This window comes from Drosophila innubila, assembly GCF_004354385.1.
Source record: "Drosophila innubila isolate TH190305 chromosome 2L unlocalized genomic scaffold, UK_Dinn_1.0 4_B_2L, whole genome shotgun sequence".
NCBI classification, from domain to species: Eukaryota; Metazoa; Arthropoda; class Insecta; order Diptera; family Drosophilidae; genus Drosophila; species Drosophila innubila.
This window is the reverse complement of record NW_022995372.1, coordinates 6,885,940-6,907,963: the sequence shown is the minus strand read 5'-3', so window position 1 is coordinate 6,907,963 and position 22,024 is coordinate 6,885,940. Positions and strand designations below refer to the sequence as shown.

Genomic DNA, 22,024 nt, shown 5'->3' with positions numbered 1-22,024 from the left:
CATTTAAAAATTTGCATGAACTAAAATTTAAATTTTCGTTTGTTGAAAATTTCCCATCTCTAACGATAAGTTTTGGTGTTGCCAGCTTAATTTTTTTTTATCGAGTAATTATGGATACAGTTATAAACAAACAGCTGTTCTATTGTGTAATATACATAAATTAATTTTACAAACGCCTATAATTTTGCAATTTGTTTAAATTAATTTAATAATAATGTTACTTTCAACTGTATGGTAGCGCGACAGTGTTGTAAAATGCAATAATTGTAGCAGGTTCGTGTTGTACACACTTCGTGTCTGTCGTCGGTCGTTCGTCGTTGTCGTCGTCGTCGTCGTGTGTGCATTTCATGATAAACAATTTAAAATAAATAACAAATTTCACATACTTATGGTGCATTAAAGTAAACAAACTGGCCACAAAAGCAAACCACAAGTGTTTCATTGTACGCGTGAGTAGCATTTAAAGTTTTTTGTGATTTCCATTGCAAAAATAAGCACCGTATCAGTGCAATTACGTTTGGCTGAAAGAAAATTTTTTCTTCTCATACTCTACGCTGCTTCTTATTCGCTGCGCGCTGCTGCCGAAAGAGACTTGCCTGGCGTCGTTGTTGTTGTTGTTGTATGTGCTGCCGCTGCTGTTACTCCTCATGCTTGGCAGGGATTACGATTACAGTTTTATTCTCAGCCTCTCGCCCGTTTTATGCTGCAATATGTGTACATGTGTCCGTGTGTTGTGCTTGAATGTGTTTGTGTGCTGCGCGCGCCATTAATTGAACTAAAACAAAAAAAAGAAAGAAAACTAAAAATTGAAAACAATTATAAATACACACAATAAAATCAAATTTTTATTATGTTTTGAAAATACTTGAATGTCGCTTATCTGTCGACACACAAATTTCTGACATTTCTTGTGATCGTTCTTTGAAAAAATCCACTTGAATGCGGTTGCTGCTACCACCACAGCACAGGTGCGGATTTGTACTGTATGTGACGTGTGGTGGGGGAGGGCGCTCTGCATTTTTACAGCACAGGTGCGAATTAGTGCTGTCTGCTGGATGGACGCGCGCGCAGATCTATAATATTAGTCACAACAAATAATGAAAGGTTTTATTATACCTACGATGATTAATCAAATTTAAGCGAACTTTTGACCATATTTCGCTCTAGTGAGTCAGATCTGGGGAGAGAGAGAGAGAGAGGTATAGACGCTAACTCATGCTCTCTCTGGCACTGATTCTCTGCCTCTCTGCCGCACGCTCTGCTCAAACAAACTGTTATCATAAGACTAAATGCTGCTAACGCACTCTGTTATCAATTTCATCATATTACTGTTTTAAGTTCTTCTTTTTCATCAATTTGTTTTGCTTTTTTACTATTCTCTATGCATTTACTTTACGGTGTAAAAGTGTCAGTATGTATTGATATTGCTTATCTACGCAGCGCTGCTTTTATTGTGCTTCTCTTCTTTTCAAGTTTTTGTTGTTGTTATCAGCGCGCGCAAACCTTTCAGTCAACGGCCACGGCGCTGCGGCAGCACGTCAGTATTGTTGGGCGGCCACACGCACACACACCACACACACTTTTACTTCTGAGAGGGAGAGAGACACCAATACCAAGTGCCCATTTGCTATGCCGTTAGACGCAACGCCGCGCCGTTCAGTCGCGGTCAACGCCAGCCGCAGCAGCGTTAGCTTTGGCTTCGCTGCTTTTCTTTGTCGAAGGTAACTGAAGCGCAACCCAAGACGTGCTCTCATTCCACACACTGCGTTCGTTGTAGGTGTGTGTGTGCTGATTTGTTGCACTGCTTTCTGCGTATTTTGCGGTTCAATGTGTATGTGAGCTTTGCGTTTGCTCTTGTTCTCCTTTTTGTTGTAATTTTAATACATTGTAGAGCATTGCCGCCCAAGTGAGCATTGCAAAAATTACGTATGAAAAGAAAATTAACTGAGAAAAAAGCTCCTGCTAAATTAAACTGCTGCATCATTGTAATGGCAAAACGCTTTAAGATTTTTCCATAGAATCTTTATCTTATGCTTCAGTTGATATCATCTCGGTTTTTGAATGATCTGAAAATCAGTCAGGTGATTAAAAAACGTAGATTAATTTATTTCAACGCACATTAGTATGGGGAATAGCCCGCTTGAAACTTGAAAACATTTAGAAATAACAATTAATAGAAGAACTTTTATTCACTCAATATAAATATTTGTTAGATGAAGAAGATTAACATAGTCTGTACCACGATTGACATACTCTAACTCGTACCATGCACATTCTCAGATGTTCATTTTAATTATTATTATTATGATTAAAATGCATGTTAGACGCTTGAATATTTGTTTATTTTAAAAGAAAATGTGACTTACAATTTAATACAAGAAATAAATATATATTTGGAGACCCAAATACCTTAATAAATAATAGTTTAAATTCAAATTTGTAATTTTAAATGTAGAACGCCTTAAATATTTAAATTTAACTGTAGCAGATCTAATTATAATGTATAAATAGTTAATGACATATAAATCTATTTTATGTGAGTTAATTTCATTTCTGTCTCAATTCAAATATAGTACCTATTATTAACCACTTTAGCCTTTGCATTCGTCAACAATAAATCAAAAAGTATAGATCATTAATCACTTTTAGAACAAATTTAGGAAACTGAATTGTTGTTAAGTCTCAAGAGTCTCAAAACTGAGGTTGTGCCGTCTAAAGTCTGACGCCTTCGATTTGCATTTTGGCATTGTTGATGTTTTCTATGTCTTGAGCCACCAAACTGCCTGCAGTCCTCAAAAGATCCACGCCCACTCCTTCGCCGCCATCGCCTACATTGCCCCAAGAGCAAGTTGCATATGAAATAAACGTAGTAATGTTCCTTTTTGTTTTACGACTTCAACGGTTATTCTAATTTATGTTGCATATTGTATATATGGGGTTCGACAGTGTTGCACACATATACACATACACACTGTTGATTGGGCAATTCACAATTTGCCACGCTGCGAAAATTAAGTGCGCAAAGTCAATATTTCAATTTCATGAAGGAAAGGGGGAAACTAAAGGCAAAAATTTGCATATGCGAGAGAAGTGGTGCATGCTGCATGTGTTGCTTATTTTTTAGCCCAGTATCCAAAAGATACAGAGGCTATTGAATTTGTTCCAATTTCTGTACTTTCGTATTCTAGATTTTTGAGCCTATATCAGCAACTAAGGTTGTTGACAATTCTCCTATGTTGTGCACGCAGATTCATACACTTTTATAATTTTGAAACGCTCCACAGTGGGGCAGATCCTCATTTTGCGTTGCAAAAATCATATCTTTTGATATATTTTGACCAATAAAGATATTTCAAAAATTAAAAAAGCATTTGATAGAAAACTTTATAAGCTTTAAAATGAGTGTTTTCACTCATTAATAGGCCTACTGGTTGATTCAGGGCTTTCGGTCAAAGTTGAAAAATATTTTCAGTGCATATTTTACATGTAAAATTAAAAAATAAATTATTTATTTTTTGTTCGAAATATAAATTTCAATCTTTTTTATTCTTTAAACAGCATCGTTTAATATAAAAAAAAAGTTTAATTACGTTTATTAAAAAAAAAAAAATTTTGTTTTTTTTGATAAATCTTGTATGATGCCTCGCATACCGAAAACGTATGTAATTGTACTGCGCTCTTCCTCTTCTATCACCATTTTTTTGCGAGGTTGCATCAGTTTTCGTCCTATAACTCTCCCAGACGCACCTGGACGCATGAAAGACCGGGGTTATTTCGTTAGAGAATTGATTAACGAAGACTCCTGTGGTAGTGGGATCGAGTCCTTCAGGTCAATTTTTTTCTATTCCATCAAAGTCAAAAAATAGCCTAATTTTAGTGCTTTTTTTTAAACATCGCTGGAATGAAAGGTCAACAAGTGAAGAAACAAAATTCTACGGCATTTAATTAAAAATGAATGTACTTTTCAGATGAAACCAAAAACATAAAGATCGGTCATATAACTTGTCATCAAATCAGTTTTAAAGTTTGCATTTTAGGAAAAATCCACATTTGTGCGCACTGAAATAAGGGTCAACTTTGAGAGGCTGTCACGCCCACAATTTTACCTGATTTCAAAATCTTTTGGATTTGTAATCTCTGGAGATTTCTCTATCGAATGCCTTTATTACTTTTTACAAACGCTTTCGTCAAAAAAATGATTTTTGCCACGCATATCGGCCGCCTGCCCCAGTGTGCGCTCTCCCAAATATAAAAAAAAACAAAAACAATGTTAAAACTACAACCTTGAGACTTGACACGGAATTTTTGGAATTTTGCGGACATTTACTGAAAATTTCATATCGATCGATTAATATACTGTAAATATAATTGAGATATATTTATGTATTGTTCATTGCAGTCTCAACAGCAAATAATTGTTTTCTATTTTTTAATATTTTAAATATTCATTGAATCATTTATAAATTTTTTTATTGTAAAAATAAAAAAAAAAGTTTTTAGTTGAAATCCTTTTTTATGTTAATATATTTTCTTTTTCACATTTTTTTTATATTAATTCTGATTGAATCGAAAGTTTTCGAGGATACTTAAACAAGGCACTAAGCAGTCAAGCACCTCGACTGTAACTTTTTGCTTGTTGCATGTTGTACTGCATGATTATAAACCAGCTAACCAGCTGAGCTTAACAGCCTACGCATCAGGTTGCAAGTTGCAAGCTAGTTGCAACCTAACGACTCTTAGCGGCATTTTGTAAATGAGCCACAAAATGGTTTTGTTGCTGTCTTGATTTTTTTTCGGCTAAATAATTATGTTATTAATTGGATTTATGCACAGTTTGAGCAGCACACACACACACACACACCCACACAGAGACAGACATAAATTTGCATGCAACTTGCAACCCTGACTGAGCCGTAATCCCAAATGCTTCATGACTTCGGGGCGGAGTTCTTATCTCCCCCAACTATTTTTAGATCTATCGAAAGCGTGATTTACGTTTTTCTCTGTTTGATTTTTGCCAGTGGGCGTTTCCCCCCTTGCCTCCCCCCCTTCACATATAAATATTTAATTTTTCTCTCTCTATTTTTGTTGTTTTTGGCGCTGCTCTTGATCTTCTTGTCGCGATAATCCGCGCATTGGTAATAAAAAAAATCAAAGCAAAGCAAAATCAAAGTATTGAAAACCCAAACAAAAAAATTGTCAACACGCATTTGAACTTATTTTTAGACCCTGTCGCAATCCGATTTAAGTTTTTTTTTTTTATATTATTATTATTTTTACCATGATTATATAGCCATAGACTGGAAACAACTTTATTAAGTGCTCGATAGAGATGCTTATCGTTGCAAAGAGACCTGAGCATTGACTTAATTCAAATCTGTTAATTGAAAAGGTCGACGCTTTGAGTACCCTTTAAATTGTTTGAAAAAAAATACTTAGAGAAGAAAATTGTATTACCTGTTTGCAAAAGATGGCAATGGTAATGGTTGTGCGTTGAAATCTATCGATAAAAAACAATAATTGCGCTCAAGCTCTTAGAGATATAGGATAGATTAGAAAAGGGGATACAATTTATATGCATAGCTTTTTGTTCCCTAGGGTTCCATTTATGGTTCAATTAAAATTTTGACTGACTGTTATACTGACGCCCACCGAGTTCACAGCTTTTTGGCAGCCACTGTACAGCTATTACCATCTGTTATGACAAGTCAGTTTTAGTAGTTAGGCAAATGATCGTCTTAAAGACGACAAACTGCGCCAGAAAAACTTATGAAAGCGCAATTTTAAACTGTAATAAAGTGGGAAATTACAGCGCATAAATCTCTGTCGCTAAACTGTCAAGAGTGGAATCGAGTCGTCGTGTCGGGAATCGGGAGTTGCAAGCCAACACCCACACACACACACACACACACAAACTAATACATATGTCGGCTCTTGAATGAATTTTGAGGCAAGCTATTAAACTGAGTTTACAGTTTAGCAGCTACTGTTGAGTTGCAAACGGCGACGTTTGCATATTTAAATGCAACATGCGGGCCAGCGCCACACAAGGCGTTGCACGCAACTCTATCTCTCTCCCTTTCTGTCATGCGTTGTCCATCTCTGTCACTCGTTATGTTTTGTCGTCTTGTTGTTGGCCTATTCATGCATTCAGATCGCGCGACACTTGACTTGGCGCTTCATTGTCCATATAAAACTAATAATTATTGCATTTAAAATCTAATAAATAAACGCATTGACAATGCGGAGTTGTTGTGGATTTACAAACAGACAAGGGGGGTTGGACCACGAAAGGGGGGTGGCATCGAAACAGTCTCGGAAAACGCAGCTCAGGCCGCTCCTATTTTAATGGCACTATGCTCAGGGTTGGGTAAGTTGACTGTCTATGCATACATAGAAACAGTTTCGTTTCGAAACAAACCTTTTACTAGTCGCTTCTCATCTTCTGGTCAACAAAACTGTGAAATTTTTTGCAAATCTGGGAAATCCTCACTTTCAACAACAAGAATTTATCTGTAAACTATTTTCATTAAAAAATTCAAAGCTTCTATCTACAAATTTAAAAACTATATTTTTTTGTAAAATAAAATCATGTTTAAAATGACATTTCGAATTAATTATTTTATCTAATACAAGTCAAATTTAAAGTCCCTTATATTTAAAGTACCAGGATATAATTAAAGGTAAAATTCAAAAAAATATATTTTTACAAAAAGAACATTTTTAAAAATTGTAAAATAGTTTTAGCCTTAAAAAAAAATTGTTTTTAGATTAAAAATCAATTATTGATGCTTATCATGACGTTCCGCATTAAAATCACTGCAGTTTTAACAAAGTTATAAAAGTTTAAATTATCGTTATTCATTTTTAGATTACCTGCCAACCTTACAAATCAAATACATAGAATAATTTCGAACTGCTTTGGATCACTTGGGCGTTTACTTTAAGTTTCTTTCCTAAAATACCCTTGGGAGTTAAGAACTAGTTGTGCAGCCCTGGGTTTAGGATCAACAATGCAGAATTTCTAGTAATGATCATCATGAACAATTCTTGTTGATGTTGTTGTTGTCGTTTTAGTGACAACGTTGCTGCCGCTTTTGACCATAATTGTTGTACTTGTCATTGTTTTGTGTCGCGTTGCCAACTACAGCAGCAAACGCACCGACAACGCAAAGCAGACATTGTTTGTGTGTTAGTGTGTGTGTGTGTGTTAAATACATGTAATTAGCCATGTTTGTGCCATTTAATCCGTTCGGACTTCATGTCCTTCTCTCCTCTACTCTCTGGCGACGCTTTTCTAAGAATTCTTTGCGTTTTGTTTTGGCGCACGCATTAGGCGCCACAAAGCGCGGCCACGTTTAACCCCCAAGCTGCAACTGCAACCAGTGCCTTCTTCTGTATTGACTGCAGTTGCGCATACTCCACATATTTATGGGCTATTTAGGCGAGCGTGCACATCGTAAGCAGTGTTGCCAACTCTGCAGCGTTTATAAGCGCTTCATCAACATTTAAAAATAGCAAAAAAAAAAAGCTAAAAACTAATCTGCAAGAAAGCCAGGTATAAAGCAGTAATACAGCGGTACCACAGAGCACGCAGTGCCGAAAATCATTTAAGAATTTATGAAGTTTGGCACCGCTCATATTTTTTAGATTGATTTAATATGCTGTATCTGTATGTCTAAGAACTAGAATCCCAAAAATTTCCAATATACAGTCAAACTTCCCTAGCTCGAATCACCATTATTCAAAGAAAAAGTTCGACTTATGGTGACTTCGACTTAAAGAATTTTTTTTAAGTTTATTAAAAAAAAACTACAAATTTATTTATGTTAAAGTTCAAGAAAACTTAAAAAATCAGAAATTAGTTCCTAAAATTAGTTCCTTTAAATTGCTTTTACTCCTACTTTATTATACTTAAAATTTTAATTTTTTTTTCATATTCTACAAGCTAAACAGAACTTAAAATATCGGAAGGCCATATCCAAACGAGGTGGTAACGCAATAAAACGCAATTTTTTGTTCGACTTATCATTGTTTGAGTTTCGGAAGCACAATTTTTTGTAATTTGCTCAGTAAACGCTATTGCCAAATTAGTTCGAGTAAGAGAAAATTCGAGTTATAAAAGTTCGAGTTAGGGAAGTTCGTATGTACTTAAGTTTTTCACTATCTTTTATTTTTATTTCAATATTAAAAAAAATTATTTACAACTTGTACAATAGTAATATACAAATAATAATTTGGAATAATTCCAGTAGTCTTAAGAATGTTGAAAATAGCTGGAATGGCATTCGAAAAACTGCAGATGTGGCAGAAAAAAGCCTGAGTTGGCAACACTGATAGTGGATGCTGTTGCTAGCAAGTGAAGTGGGAGTGGGAAGGAGAAGGAGAAGTGTAGGAAGAAGTACAGCAAATGGACGGAGTTTATGTTGTGTGGTGGTCGCTGTGTTGCTGCGTCAGTCATTGGCATTGATTGGCAGTTGAACACGCAACAATTGTTGCATGGCGCTGACGTTGTCGACGCCGCAGCCGCCACTTGCAAGTTCACTTTTGGCACAAGTTTTTCCTGCAATTTTGTTGTTACTTTCATTGTTCTCAGCGAGCGCATTAAACACAAAACGAACCTACCGCAAAAAATGTAGTTGGCAACGCTGTCTATAACTGAGCGTGGGCGTGAGCAAAGGGTTGTTCTCTCTCCCACTCTCTTCTGTTTTTTTTTCCTACTGTTGACAGCTCAATTACATTAGAGGTCGTAGGGTTGCCGGACTGCGTGTGGTTTTGCAATTAACGCGTCAATTATTTGTAATTAGAATTGACTTAATTTTTGCTTGCAAAAGGATTCTTGTGTGTGCACTTTTGGCACGTGTGCCAGCTCGCAAAAAGAGTGTGAGTGATATTGTTGCATATGTGCTGTATAATTTGCGTGCATGCATAAATTTTTATTGTTGTTTATGTTTGTTGTTGGTGTTGTTTTTTTTTATTTTAGGGGGTGCGCTTCATGACTATTTTCGGTTTTTACGACAACTGCGTTATGTTACCCATGTTGGCTATAAATTCGAGTTTAGTAGTGTTAAACACGCAATAAAAACTAGGCAATATTAAAAGTGGAGCCCCACTCCCACTCCTCAAACATACACACATACACACTTTACACATCTGGCAACTCCCAAATGCAATTTGACCAAATAGTTGGCAACGCAGCGCGCAAGAATTCAGTTGGTTTGATAGATGCTCTCTGCACTCTGATTTGTGGCGTATTGTTTGCCGTTTTCGTGCTCACCCTCCGTTCTTCCTGTCTCTCTCTTGCATTCCATTCACTTGCTGTGGCTGCGTTTACAGTTTGATTGCTGCCCACACGTTTTGCGTTCACGTGCAGGACGCCCAACCCCCCTCTTTATACACTTTTGCAGATAGCAGAGCAGTTGATTTGTTTAAAATAACAAAAAAATTGTTCCCATGTTAATGTGTGTGTGTGTGTGTGTGTGTTTGTGTGTGTGTGTGTGTGTGTTTGTACAGCACTCAGTTGCTTGTGTTATTGTTGTTTGTGGCTTTTTTAGACACAACAAGGCGGCAGGCGACCCAACCACAAAACGTCACTCAGCAGTTACCAGGTTGCCAGGGCTGCATCAGCACAAACTATCGTTAAATGTGTTCATTCAGAAATCAACATTTGACTATTACATATTAGAAAATATCGAAAAGTAGCAATAGTCATAGTTGGATAGCCTATGCGATAGTTGTGTTGCTCCTGTTCAGCTTATCGTCCATCCCTGATACTCAGATTATTACACTCGCACACTTCGTGCTCAACTTGCTCGCTGTGCGTGCTCGTAGCGCATTCGTCGTTGATCGCTCGCGTTGTGCGGTTGTGTTATCGGCTCGTTTCGGTTCTCTTGATATTCTGAGATACTTATTGAATGAATTTTGTGCAAAACCATTACGCAAAAATTAGTCAATTTAAAAACAAATAAATGTGAAATAAATAACAAAAGCTCGATGAACGAAAAATGTGATTTCGTTGCAAGACTGCAAATAATTATTGTTTTATTTATGTAAATGCTACTACGGCTGCAGTGGCGCCTTTGTGGAGGGTCTCCGATGTCTCATATAACATTTGGATGCTGATTTTTGTTTTTGATTTCTGCAGCTGTGCGTGTGCGTGCTGTATAAATAAATAAAAATAATATCTGCAATCTTTGCCATAAAAGTCAACCGCAAACGGGAAGAATACAACCATCGAAGAACTTGAAGAACATCTCCATCGTATCTCTTCCAACATGTGTACGTGTTTTTGTTTTGCTCGTTTTTTATTTTCCCATTTCACATTCCCAAAACGATCAAAACTTTTGCTTTTGCTCGTGTAATTTATCATCGCATTGCCTTGTATTATTTGTTTATTTTTAAACACATGTCCCCACAGGTCCTCATCTCTTTCTTTTCTTTTTCTGTTCTTACTTTTGTTGTTTTTACATTTTCAATGGCAACGGAAGCGTCTTTGCGATAATTTGAAACACAACTTGCTACTGCTGCAATTTGTTCTTCTTTTACTTCTTTTGCTTCTGGCTCTCTTCTATAGGTAACGATATCGCGTTTTACCTGTTGCACCCTCTGATTTACGCTTTATTGTCATTGCCGCATTTATGATTGATTATTGATTGGAATTATATGATACGCATGCGCGAATGCGTGACTCTCATACGAAAATGTTTTCCCGTCCTTCTGAGTTACGTTCAACATTGCTTGTCTTTGGGTTTCCTGGAAGAATCTGTGCCCTCTGATCTCTCTGCCTCTCTCTCTCTCTCTCCGTCATTCTTTTAGCACTATTGTCACGCATTTTATCGATCAGACGTTTAAATTGTAATTGAATTTAACGTTTATTTCAATTTAATTTGTAGTCGAATCGTTTTGGAATTGCCCCACTGAGTGCATCATCATCATGTTGTGTCATTCAGTTTCATTAAAAATATGTTCAAGTAAAGACATTTTAAATGGAGCTCAAGTATCCTTTATACTCAATTATTCTTCACATTACGTGAACATTGTTTTGCGAATATGCCTAAGAGTTTAAATGGATATTTAGCAAGTAAACTTCTTAACATTTAATATTGTAATAAAGTCGATTCTGAATTATTTTTCAAACATATTACTCGAATCTTCGGAAAGAAAAGGATTCCAATCAGCCAGTTAATAATTATAATTCAATTTAATTCAAGTCAGTGAAATGTGAATTTTTTCAGTTTATTTGTTGTTCATGAAATTAAAAGAAAAATGAATATATTTCTATTATTGTCTTTAAATGAAAGATTAATATTCAATCTTATTAAAAGCAAAAACAATTTTTATGTTAATTTTTATTTTCCTACAAAATTTAAAAATTCTCAAACCAATGTAAATATATGTACTACAAACTAAATAAAAATATAATGTTGGCTTCTATAATTCCCCTATTTTTATATGGCTTACATAAATGCTTAAACAAGTAATTCCTTGTTCTTATGGCATTTATAGTTCACATATTTGTGTAGAAAAATTCCCAATTACCCAGCTAGAAAACCACAGCTGGGGCCTGCCCGTGGGTCAGTTCCCTGGAAATATCATAAAGCATCATCTGTGTCAATAAGTCCAAAGCACCCACCTGCAGTACAGTTTCTCAAAGCGTTGCGCACACAACATTATCGATGTATAACCCCCCTTTAGGGGAATATTATTGAAAATTTGAATGCTCACCCCGCAATCAATCGAGGCACCAATTTGGGCACCCGCCAGCTGCTCAAATATTGCGATAATTACACTTGATGGGCAAGAAGTGTGAGCGGTTAAGAGGGGAACTGGAGGCCTATTGCCTGGGGTGTTGTTGGTTGACTTTTGGGGCGGCTGAAATGTGGCAGCAACCGAACAAATTGTCAACAGACAACAAAATGCAGCCAACGCCCCGCGTAGGCCACGAAATAGTTGGAAAATTAATTCACGTTGCGGCTAATTTGGCCAGAAAAAAGCTAGATCTATTCATGTGTGTGTGTGTGTGTGGCAGGCGTGTTAGGAGGTGCCACAAATGTTGCACTTGTTGATTTATTGTTGGCATTTAATTGGTTTTGAAATTGGATTTAAATTTTGCCTGCCTCTGGCCGCCCACCTCCTGCCCCTCCCATTTTAGCTTGTCACCTCACCCCCCTTAAATACTCACTCACTACAAAATGCAGCAAATTAATTGCTACAACGAATTTTTCTTTCAATTAGATTTTGTCACTTTTAAAATAAAATCTACAAAAGGTGAGAGAGAGAGAGAGAGAGAGAGGGAAAGAGTGAGATAGATTTTAGTTTTTTCCAGAAATGTTGTTCACATTGAAATGTCATAATTTAAATTGAATTGTTGTCTTTACCGTTATGCGGTTTAAAGTGCTGCAGGTGGGGCAGGTCAGGGGGTGAGCAGCGGTTGCCGGTGACAAGTTGCACCAATCATTTGTCTGTGGTGTTATCTCTGTTTTGTGCTAATTATGATGTACGCTGCTCATTAATGCACACTAGCCATTAGTAATGTAAATAAAACAAAATTAGAAAAATAAAACTTTCTCTCAAGCTAAATTTATTATATCAGAACACCAACAATATTCAAACACAGTAACCACAGTTTTTAAAATTAATTTCGATGTGCCTTTGTAATATTATTATCGATATCGACACTTGACTACCGATTTACATCAGTACTCGTTATACACTAAAAACTGTAAATACGGTGATTTCGGGTAGTTCGGATAATATACGTTCTTTAACTGATTTTATGATTTCCTATCAATTGCATATTGTGGCAAAAGCTTAGAAATTTAAAGAGATCTAAAATATAAATTATCAGCTAATCACATTTTCTAAAAGTTATAATTTGAAATTTTTATTATAATTCTAATGCTTTATCTTAAATTGTTACCAATAAAATACATAATTTTGTGTTCATTTTTCAACCGAACTTAAGCTTATTCATCCAACAAAATTTTAGGTAATAATTTAATTTATTTTCTTTTTATTGAGTGCTGTAAATAAGAACTGAATGATTCACACACATACTCATTGAGGTTTGGTCATTCACAAATTAATTTTATGCTTGAGAAATGCCAGTTTACAGTTTTTTTTAAGACAAGCGTGAACTGAAAAAAATTTGCTTACTAATTTAAAATCGCAAAAACTCGATTTATTTCACCGTGCATGTTAATTCAATAATCAAAAAATGTATCTTACTAAGAATTTATTTATTACAAAAAAATTTGAGAATACAATAAAAAATATAATAATGACTTCTTTGAAATCTGTTTTTAATAGAAGTTTGATTTTTGACATCAACTCTATTTTATCGCTAAAAAATTGGAAATAGGTCAATAGAAGCTTTTTGTCAGGAATTATTATAGTTGTCGATAATATCTATCTATCTCTATCTCTATATTGATAAGTCATCTTTAATTTATCGCACAAATCTCTCTCAACTCTTAAGATATTGTAGAAGGTTTTTTCACCGTTTGCACGATTGTCAAATCGTTTTTTTGCCACTGTCGCACGATCTTTAAATTACGTCAGTCAGAGAGATAAAACAAAATAATTTCACATGAAATTGAATTATTATTAATCAGATATTGATACTATTTAATTGCTAGCACTTTTGCATGACGATAGTTATTTTTTTTTTTTATATTTATTTATTTTTGTTGTTGCATTAAAACAAATTGAAGTCAATAAAATGGAATTTTACGTATCATTTGCATGCAATGGACGCTGACCTTGGGGCAGAGACGACGAAATGGGGAGGAGTCAAGCATGATTTGTGCATTGACAGCAGCAACAACAGCAAAAGTAATCGAGTATCGAGAATCGACAACAACAAAAATAAACAAAACCCCTTTGAATTGCCTCGTTTCCAAAACAAACGACGACTTCATTTCAAGCTGGGCACATGGCCAAGTTGTTGTTGTTGTCGTCGGGGGGCGTTGCTTAAGCCAATAATCTAAGCTTATGTTGATATATTGATACATGTGTACACGTATTTAACTTTGCATTGGTCTCTCTTTCGTTTTTGTTTTCTTTCTTTTATAGACTATCCGCCAGCTGATAGTTATACCGGTTATCGGTTAACTCCACCCCAAAGCAATCATCATCCGCACAATATCAACAACAGCAGCAACAACAACAACAATAACATTAACAACATAAGCAACAACAACAACATCAACAACTGCAGCAGTAGCAGTCACAACAACCACAACAACAGCAACAGAATGGACACAGATGATGTTGAATCGAACACAAGCAGTGCGATGTCCACATTGGGCACATTATTCTCATTCCAATCGCCGGCGGTAAAGAAACTTCTTGGCTGGAAACAAGGCGACGAGGAGGAGAAATGGGCCGAAAAGGCTGTCGACAGTTTGGTTAAGAAGCTTAAGAAACGTAAAGGCGCCATCGAGGAGCTGGAACGTGCCCTTTCCTGCCCCGGACAGCCATCCAAGTGTGTGACCATACCACGATCATTAGACGGAAGATTACAGGTAAATTGAGCTGACAAACAATTTAAGTACACTTAAGTAGTGATGTAAATCCAAAAAGAACATTGAATTAGAAAAGGATTTTAAAATTCGTATATAAATTAAAAAATCGGGTTCTTGATTCAGCTAAAAAAATTTCAATTACTGAAAAAATGATTAGCTTTATTGAACACTTAAAAATTGACGATTAAATTTATTTTTCAAAATAAACTTAAAGATAGAAAAAATACCTAGCAAAGAAATACGGTCCTATTTATTTTTTTTTTATTACATTGAAATAAAAAAAGAATAAAATGAAAAATAAAACGTTATAATATATAAAAAAAAAATTCGAAATAAAAAATCACTTAAAAATAGCTTCACTTCGTTTATACATTAACGATTTCACATCATTTTAAAAACTTCAAACTGTCACAACTTTGTAAAAACTCAACCAATTCCCATGTTAATTATCATTATCATTATTTATCATTATTACTGCATCGAATTAAAATTCAATTTTTTTTCCAGCACTATCCATTTTTTAGCATACTTTCCCCTTGACACTTTTTCATGAACTTCGAATTATTTTGATCAAATCTTCACTGATTTCCTTGCGGAATATAAATTTGATCATTATTTGGCCTCGTTTTTGATTCTGAATACAAATTTGGAACTTAAATTTTTTCCAATCACTGTCCAATTTTTTCCATGTTTTCCATTGACACTTTTTTTAAATACTTTAAGTTGTCATAACTTTCTCAAAACTCAACCGATTTCAATGCGAAATGACATGTTTATTATTGGTTGACCTTTTATTTAAATCAATTTTGCAATTACAAGAAAATAATTTTTTTTTTAAACTCGATTTATGTATTTATTTTTATAATTCGATGTTAAGCTTGATTCCCAGCTTGCATTTACATCACTATTTCTAACTACTTTCTCAGTAACCATCACAATGTTTCCTTTCCTTATCACAGGTCTCTCATCGCAAGGGTCTGCCACATGTGATCTACTGTCGTGTGTGGCGTTGGCCAGATCTCCAATCGCATCACGAACTGAAACCGCTCGAATTATGCCAATATCCGTTTAGCGCCAAACAAAAGGAGGTCTGCATTAATCCGTATCATTACAAGCGTGTCGAGAGTCCCGTTTTGCCCCCGGTTCTCGTTCCACGTCACTCGGAATTTGCGCCCGGACACTCGATGTTGCAATTCAATCAGATGGCTGAGCCGAGTATGCCACACAATGTGAGCTACTCGAACAGTGGCTTCAATTCGCACAGTCTCAGCAATAGCAACACATCTGTGGGTAGCCCCAGTTCGGTTAACTCCAATCCAAATTCACCATATAATAGCCTAGCGGGCACACCGCCCCCCGCCTACAGTCCATCGGAGGATGGTAACTCTAATAATCCCAATGATGGCACACAAATGCTCGATGCCCAAATGGGAGATGTTGCCCAGGTTAGTTATTCGGAGCCAGCTTTTTGGGCCTCCATTGCCTACTATGAGCTCAATTGTCGAGTCGGTGAGGTCTTCCACTGCAATAACAATTCGGTCATTGTCGATGGCTTTACGAATCCATCCAATAACTCTGATCGCTGCTGTCTCGGCCAGCTGAGCAATGTGAATCGCAACAGTACCATAGAGAATACACGCCGTCATATAGGTAAGTTACTAGAATGGCTTAAGAACTGATAACTTTATTAGATTAGTTGAAAAGAAAACAAGAAACGTAATATTTAATTATAGATAAAAGAGCAAAATTAAATTTGTAAGTTTAGGACTAGAAAACATTAAATGTATACGAAGAAATATATCAAGGACAGATACCAGGGAATAATACCGGAAACGTTACCGAAAACTTTAACGAAAATTACCCGTTACATTTTGAATACCAGAACCGGAATCGTAACCGAAATAAATTATTTTTCGAGAACCGAAACCGGTACGCTTTCGATACACTTTTCCAAATTATATTTTCTTGTCTCGATAAAATACGTTTATTTATTTTTCTTTAACAATATTTAAATTTTCCCATTATTTTCCAGGTAAAGGCGTTCATCTGTACTATGTTACCGGCGAGGTATATGCCGAGTGTCTGTCCGATTCCGCCATATTTGTCCAGTCGCGTAACTGTAACTATCATCACGGCTTTCATCCGAGCACCGTATGCAAAATTCCGCCCGGATGCTCGCTAAAGATCTTCAACAATCAGGAATTTGCTCAACTGTTATCGCAATCGGTGAACAATGGATTTGAGGCCGTTTATGAGCTAACGAAAATGTGCACAATACGCATGTCCTTTGTGAAGGGTTGGGGTGCCGAATACCATCGACAGGATGTGACCTCAACACCCTGCTGGATCGAGATCCACCTGCATGGGCCGTTACAATGGCTGGACAAGGTCCTAACACAGATGGGATCGCCGCATAATGCAATAAGCTCCGTATCCTAAAGACAAATAATAGAAAACTATAACTAACAGAAGGATATAGTAAGAGAAAAATGATAGAAAAAAGAACTAGCACACACACAGAAAGTAAGAAGTTTTAAGAGATACATGGAAAGTAGATGATAGATAACACACTATGTAAAAGACGTAGAAAAAAGTAAACAGAGAATGAGGATATGCGCTTAGCTGAGGAAAGGACAAAACATAAATGAATATGAACTAAATGTGTGCGTGTATATGCCTTATATATAGAATATATATATAACCAGATTTATATATATAAAAAAAAACAGCTACTCAACCCGCCTCTCGCCCATAAACATACTTATATAGTTTTTAGTTTATCGTATGATTTTCAACACGAATGTCATTCCTTATGCAACAACAAATGAAAATGAAATTTAACGAAAAAGAGAATAAATATATTTGATCCATATTTGGTTGATCTATTATACACAACAAATATTATAATAATAATATTATGCCCATTGGCAAATGTTGTTTAAGTCTATTTCAAGTGCTACTTATGTGTCATTGCGAATTGCTTTAAAAGATTGCGAAGAAAACAAAAAGATTTCAAAAAATTACTATATATTAAAATATATACATATAATATACATAACTCTATATATTTACCACTTAAAATACCATTAGAATATGTAGGGCAAGTTTTAAACAACTTTTATGCAATACATTTCTTAAAATGCGCAACACACACCACAAAAAAAGTTATGTTTAACTAATTGATGATCTTGTTTAACTTTAAGTACAACTTTGAAAAACAAAACAAACAAAAACAAAAAACACAATCAATTTAATTTGAATCATATGCTTAGTTTAGTTTTTTTAGTTTTGTTTCATTTTCAACATTTTTTTTTGCTGGTTTTTTGAAAAAAACACATGATTTTTTATTGTTTAATGCTAAATTTGTGCCGAACCATTCTTATAAGTAGATGTAATATCATCATTTGAATAAACCGTTTTGCCTTATCAGTTTACTTGTTTTTTTTCTTTTAAGCTAAAAGTTTTAGCACAACAACTAACATAACTAATAATAATTATAATATCTATATATGTTTAAATAGGCTGTAAATTATAGCTTAAATGCAAGACGCTGAATATAAAATGTAATAATTGTGCCTGTTTTAAAATTTACTTGCCCTTTTAATGTTTCTATATGTATTAAAGTCAGCAAATGGCTTTTTTTCTTATTTATGATAAGCAAAAAAAATAACTTAAAAGACCGTTACAACAAATTTGCCTTAAAGTTTACCGTGTTTAGAGCAGCTTTTACAATACACAAATGCCTTACATACAGTTTGAATTGCCTTTACTTGCTGCACGCAACTTCGCTTAATGTAATTGTGTACTAAAAATAGAAACTATTGTAAAACAATTTGAAAACTAAAGAATAATAAATGAACTAATACAAAAATGCAAGGGCTCAAGGGTTTTAGTCTGGCAACCTTAAAAGTTACTAGACAACTTTAAAGTCTTCATCTTGCGGCGCTTAATTCTCCAATTTTGAAGCAACATTTTTTAAATTTTGAAGGAATTTTTAGAGTTTCATTAAATTTTCATAATTATCGACTTATCGACGATTATTTAAAGTGCGATGTTATATTTCTGCTTAATGTATTTAAAACAACATTTTGGTATTTTCGATTCTCTTTTACTATTGCGGTCACACTGTATCACATCCGGCGAGGAATTTAAATTTTTTTGTAGTTTTTTTTTGGCAATAATTTTTCAATAAATACACAATTTAACGAAAATTTGCGGCGACTATTAAAACAAGTTGGCAGCACTGAAAATAATTTTGGAAATCAGCTGTGCCATCTCAGGTATTTTTCGGATGCGAAAAAGCTGGCAGCGGTGTCAAATAAAGCAGTATTCCTATCTTTGCTCAAAACGGTCACACTGTTTTACTACTAGAATTTGTCAACATGGAGGCATCGCCAGTGAACGATCCATTGGAATTATTGACAAATAAAGGCACTCGCGAGCCAACATTTTTGGCTCCGATATGGAACCCCATTGCCGGAAGTGTAGCCGGTTTCGGCGCTGCCATGTTCCTCAACTGGGGCTTCCGTAAACCAATTTTCTCTGGTAAGTGCGCGTTGCACAGCTGTGACGTAACATTGTTTTTCTCTGTTAAATCGTTATTTATGAAACAAACACATTTGAATATTATTGTGCAGGTATACAGAAGCACATTGCGTTCACCGCAATTGGTGGCGGTCTTGGTGTCTTTCTTGATAAGAAGCGCGACGAGTATCTGGCCAAACGTGATGCAGTACTTCGGCATTATATTGAACTGCATCCTGATGACTTCCCAAAGACAAGTGAGTGTTAATTGCACTGCAATTGATCTTAACACCTTTAATAATGTATTGTTTTCTCCATTTATTTCCAGATCGTAAGAAGTACGGTGATGTCTTGGAAAGTTGGGTGCCCGTCCGTTAAATGCATTGAGCTCCCAAAATTGTCTACGGATGGAGACCAGCATATGTTAGTTAATAAACGGCTTTAATTGTAATACTTATGAATACAAATACTGTGAAAAAAGCTTTTGTTTTACTATAAATATTTAGGCGGCTGTTATTATTCCACTGTTGCCAAATTAGCTTTTTTATAGCTAGTTCTGGCTGTTTTAAGAGTTCGTTTGCTAAGAAGACCAGGTTTGGCAATTTAAAAATCACATAACGAAACCAAAAGGCGCGTAAATTCAAATAAAAATCTATTAACATAACCTATTATAAATATTTACTATTATTATTTAATTTCATACATTATTTACTTATAAAAATATAAATAAAAGCATTTAGATATATCAATATTAGATGATATTAATGATTAAGCAGCAGTCTGTGTGACCACTTTTTGTATTTGGTATACTTGCAGTATTTAGTAATGGCAAATTTATGACATTTTTATGTTTCCGAAAAAGCCCAAATTTTCCGCCTTCTCCAATCGGTTTATTAAATTTCTGTGTCAGTTTCGGATGAATCGTTTTTTTCGTAGGACGTGCGAACGCACTATAAAATCGTAAAAAAGTTACTCCGACAGCGTGCAGAGGATTAAAATAAAAATAAAATCATTAACTAAGAAAAATATTAATCGTAATAAAAATTAAATAAATAATATATTACCATTAAATTGTTTGGTTTTAAGTTTCGTTGACATCTATCAACTTTTTTTAAATTCCGTTTCTTGGCTGCATTCATGTGTTTCTCTGTGTATAAATGTGTGTGTGTGTGTGTGCGTATGTGTTAAAGTCGCAAGGATTTTACCGTTACAAATTCTGAAAACAAAAACCATTTGATAAATCAAAAAACGATAAAGAGCAAATGAATAAGTAAAGCAACCAAAGTAGAAATAATAATAATCGATGTTCCACTTTACACAAATTATTGATCATTAACGAAAACAAATTTTTGTTTTTGGCAATTTTGACTTAATACCTATAAAAGCAAAAGCGCCAAGCAGCAGCGGAAATTACAACAATAATTACAAGAAACTACAAGAAAGCAACAACAATAAAAATAATCAAGTGAGTTGAAAGGCACGTCAAAAGCAGCGCGCGTCAACCACAGCAGCAGCAGCGCAGCAGCAGATGTGGCCGCAGCAGCAGAGAAAAAAACAACAACAGCAACAACAAAAGCTTCCAAGCTGCCAAAAGGCCGACGGCTTTTGAGTTTTGTCAAAACTTCTCACAGGCGAATTTTCTTCCCAGCTTATCAACGGCAACTGCAGAGAAGAGAGAAAAATAAAGAACAACAACACACAACGTACACAAACGATTATGGCAAAGGTAGGCGACTATGAAAGCTGAGCTTTTAATTTTATTAGAAAATTATTTATTTATTTATGTGCAGACTGCCAAGCACAATTTGCTGCCCTTTTTACCCACTTACTTGTACTCATCCTTCATTCCTTCTTTTCTCTTCATTCTGCTCATCTTTGCGTCATTCCTTACATGTGCCTTGTCAATATGGATTTAATTTTATTGCTCATGTGTGCGTGCGTGTATCTCTGCGTATGTGTGTATGTGTCTGAGTTGGTGTTCACTTGTTTTTTTGTATAAATTATGCATATTTGTGGGTTTCATTTTATCGGTTTGAGGGGAGACATTGATTTCTTCAGAAGGTGGCAATTTTATGACGTGTAAAATTGGCAACAAATTGTAAGAGGGCAGTAAGAAAAGGAATGGGTGACAATTCCAATAAATTGTTAAAAAAAATTAGGAATTTTTAATTGATATTATGAAATTGTTGGGTATTATATAGTGTTGCCAATTTGGCTGTTTTAAAGCTAGTTTTGGTTATTTTTTAAGTTCGTTTGATAGACAAATTAAAAAATTGCTAAATCCCGGAAATCTTGCTATATTTGAAAATTTGTGCAAAATTTGCAGGAACAAAAAAATTTAACAACTTTAAATTTTATAAATAAGTTTACGCTTTTTGTTAACAATAATTGATTAAATTTTCATAATTAGCCATTTTTGTATGCTTTCCCACCAGAAACAGCTATTTTTTCTCTAAAAAGTTGGAAACACAAGCATTATACATATTATCTTCTATATCCAAATCAAACTTGATGCAAATGGGAATATTATAGCCGACGTTCCTTTGCCAAATCGGCCAAAAATATGCAATTTTTCTTTTAAATTTTTTTCTTTATTCATGTGAATTTTAATAAATTGAACATAACCTGATTTCTTGAGAAATAAATACTTAATGTCTTAAATAATATCTTTACCACTTTTTTCTGCCTTGTCAAGCACTTAACTAAATGAAAATCCTATTTAAAAAGCATTGTAAGTCTGAGATTTAGTGCAAAAGCCCACAGAAATCTTGTTCTTTGCATAAACCGCACGCAATTGGGATTTCCGGGCATAAAACACTAAACAGAAATTCAGAATTTGCGACCCCTAATAAACCAAACTCCCCTGCCTGCCCCCACTCCCCTTTCATACGATCATCAAATAACTTCAATTTGAAGTACTTGGATAATTTTTCACATGCCATCGCACAGCTTTTCTGACTGCCCCCAAAATGAGC

General features: G+C 35.0%; 3 protein-coding genes and 1 long non-coding RNA gene across 9 annotated transcripts in view; 3 read left to right on the top strand and 1 right to left on the bottom strand.

Annotated features, from left to right (window-relative positions):
• Positions 1 to 285: 285 nt before the first annotated feature.
• On the top strand, positions 286 to 17,957 carry LOC117779520 (protein mothers against dpp). 4 transcript variants are annotated; one of them, XM_034615746.1, is made up of 4 exons: positions 286 to 443; positions 14,074 to 14,525; positions 15,485 to 16,175; positions 16,558 to 17,957. In XM_034615746.1, the coding sequence occupies exons 2-4, from the start codon at positions 14,256 to 14,258 to the stop codon at positions 16,962 to 16,964; spliced, it is 1,368 nt and encodes a 455-aa protein (XP_034471637.1). In that variant the 5' UTR covers positions 286 to 443; positions 14,074 to 14,255; the 3' UTR covers positions 16,965 to 17,957. The 4 variants fall into 4 exon arrangements, with proteins under 4 accessions (XP_034471637.1, XP_034471636.1, XP_034471638.1 ...); XM_034615745.1 differs by having other exon boundaries at positions 287 to 449; XM_034615744.1 differs by lacking the exon at positions 286 to 443 and adding an exon at positions 10,050 to 10,278.
• Positions 562 to 1,265, bottom strand: LOC117779523. 3 transcript variants are annotated; one of them, XR_004617016.1, is made up of 3 exons: positions 1,121 to 1,265; positions 866 to 1,073; positions 562 to 775 (listed from the first exon to the last, which is right to left on the bottom strand). It is a non-coding gene; the product is annotated as an uncharacterized LOC117779523 (long non-coding RNA). The 3 variants fall into 3 exon arrangements; XR_004617017.1 differs by having other exon boundaries at positions 904 to 1,073; XR_004617018.1 differs by having other exon boundaries at positions 866 to 1,044.
• A 935-nt stretch (positions 17,958 to 18,892) lies between the features above and the next one.
• Positions 18,893 to 19,529, top strand: LOC117779521 (NADH dehydrogenase [ubiquinone] 1 subunit C2). The gene is made up of 3 exons (XM_034615748.1): positions 18,893 to 19,070; positions 19,163 to 19,306; positions 19,378 to 19,529. The coding sequence occupies exons 1-3, from the start codon at positions 18,908 to 18,910 to the stop codon at positions 19,425 to 19,427; spliced, it is 357 nt and encodes a 118-aa protein (XP_034471639.1). The 5' UTR covers positions 18,893 to 18,907; the 3' UTR covers positions 19,428 to 19,529.
• An 824-nt stretch (positions 19,530 to 20,353) lies between these two features.
• Positions 20,354 to 22,024, top strand: part of LOC117779746 — a 26,949-nt gene continuing 25,278 nt past the window's right edge. The window contains exon 1 of the mRNA XM_034616044.1: positions 20,354 to 20,775. Coding sequence (XP_034471935.1) covers positions 20,767 to 20,775 — 9 coding nt within the window. The 5' untranslated portion in view covers positions 20,354 to 20,766. The remainder of the gene's footprint in view (positions 20,776 to 22,024) is intronic.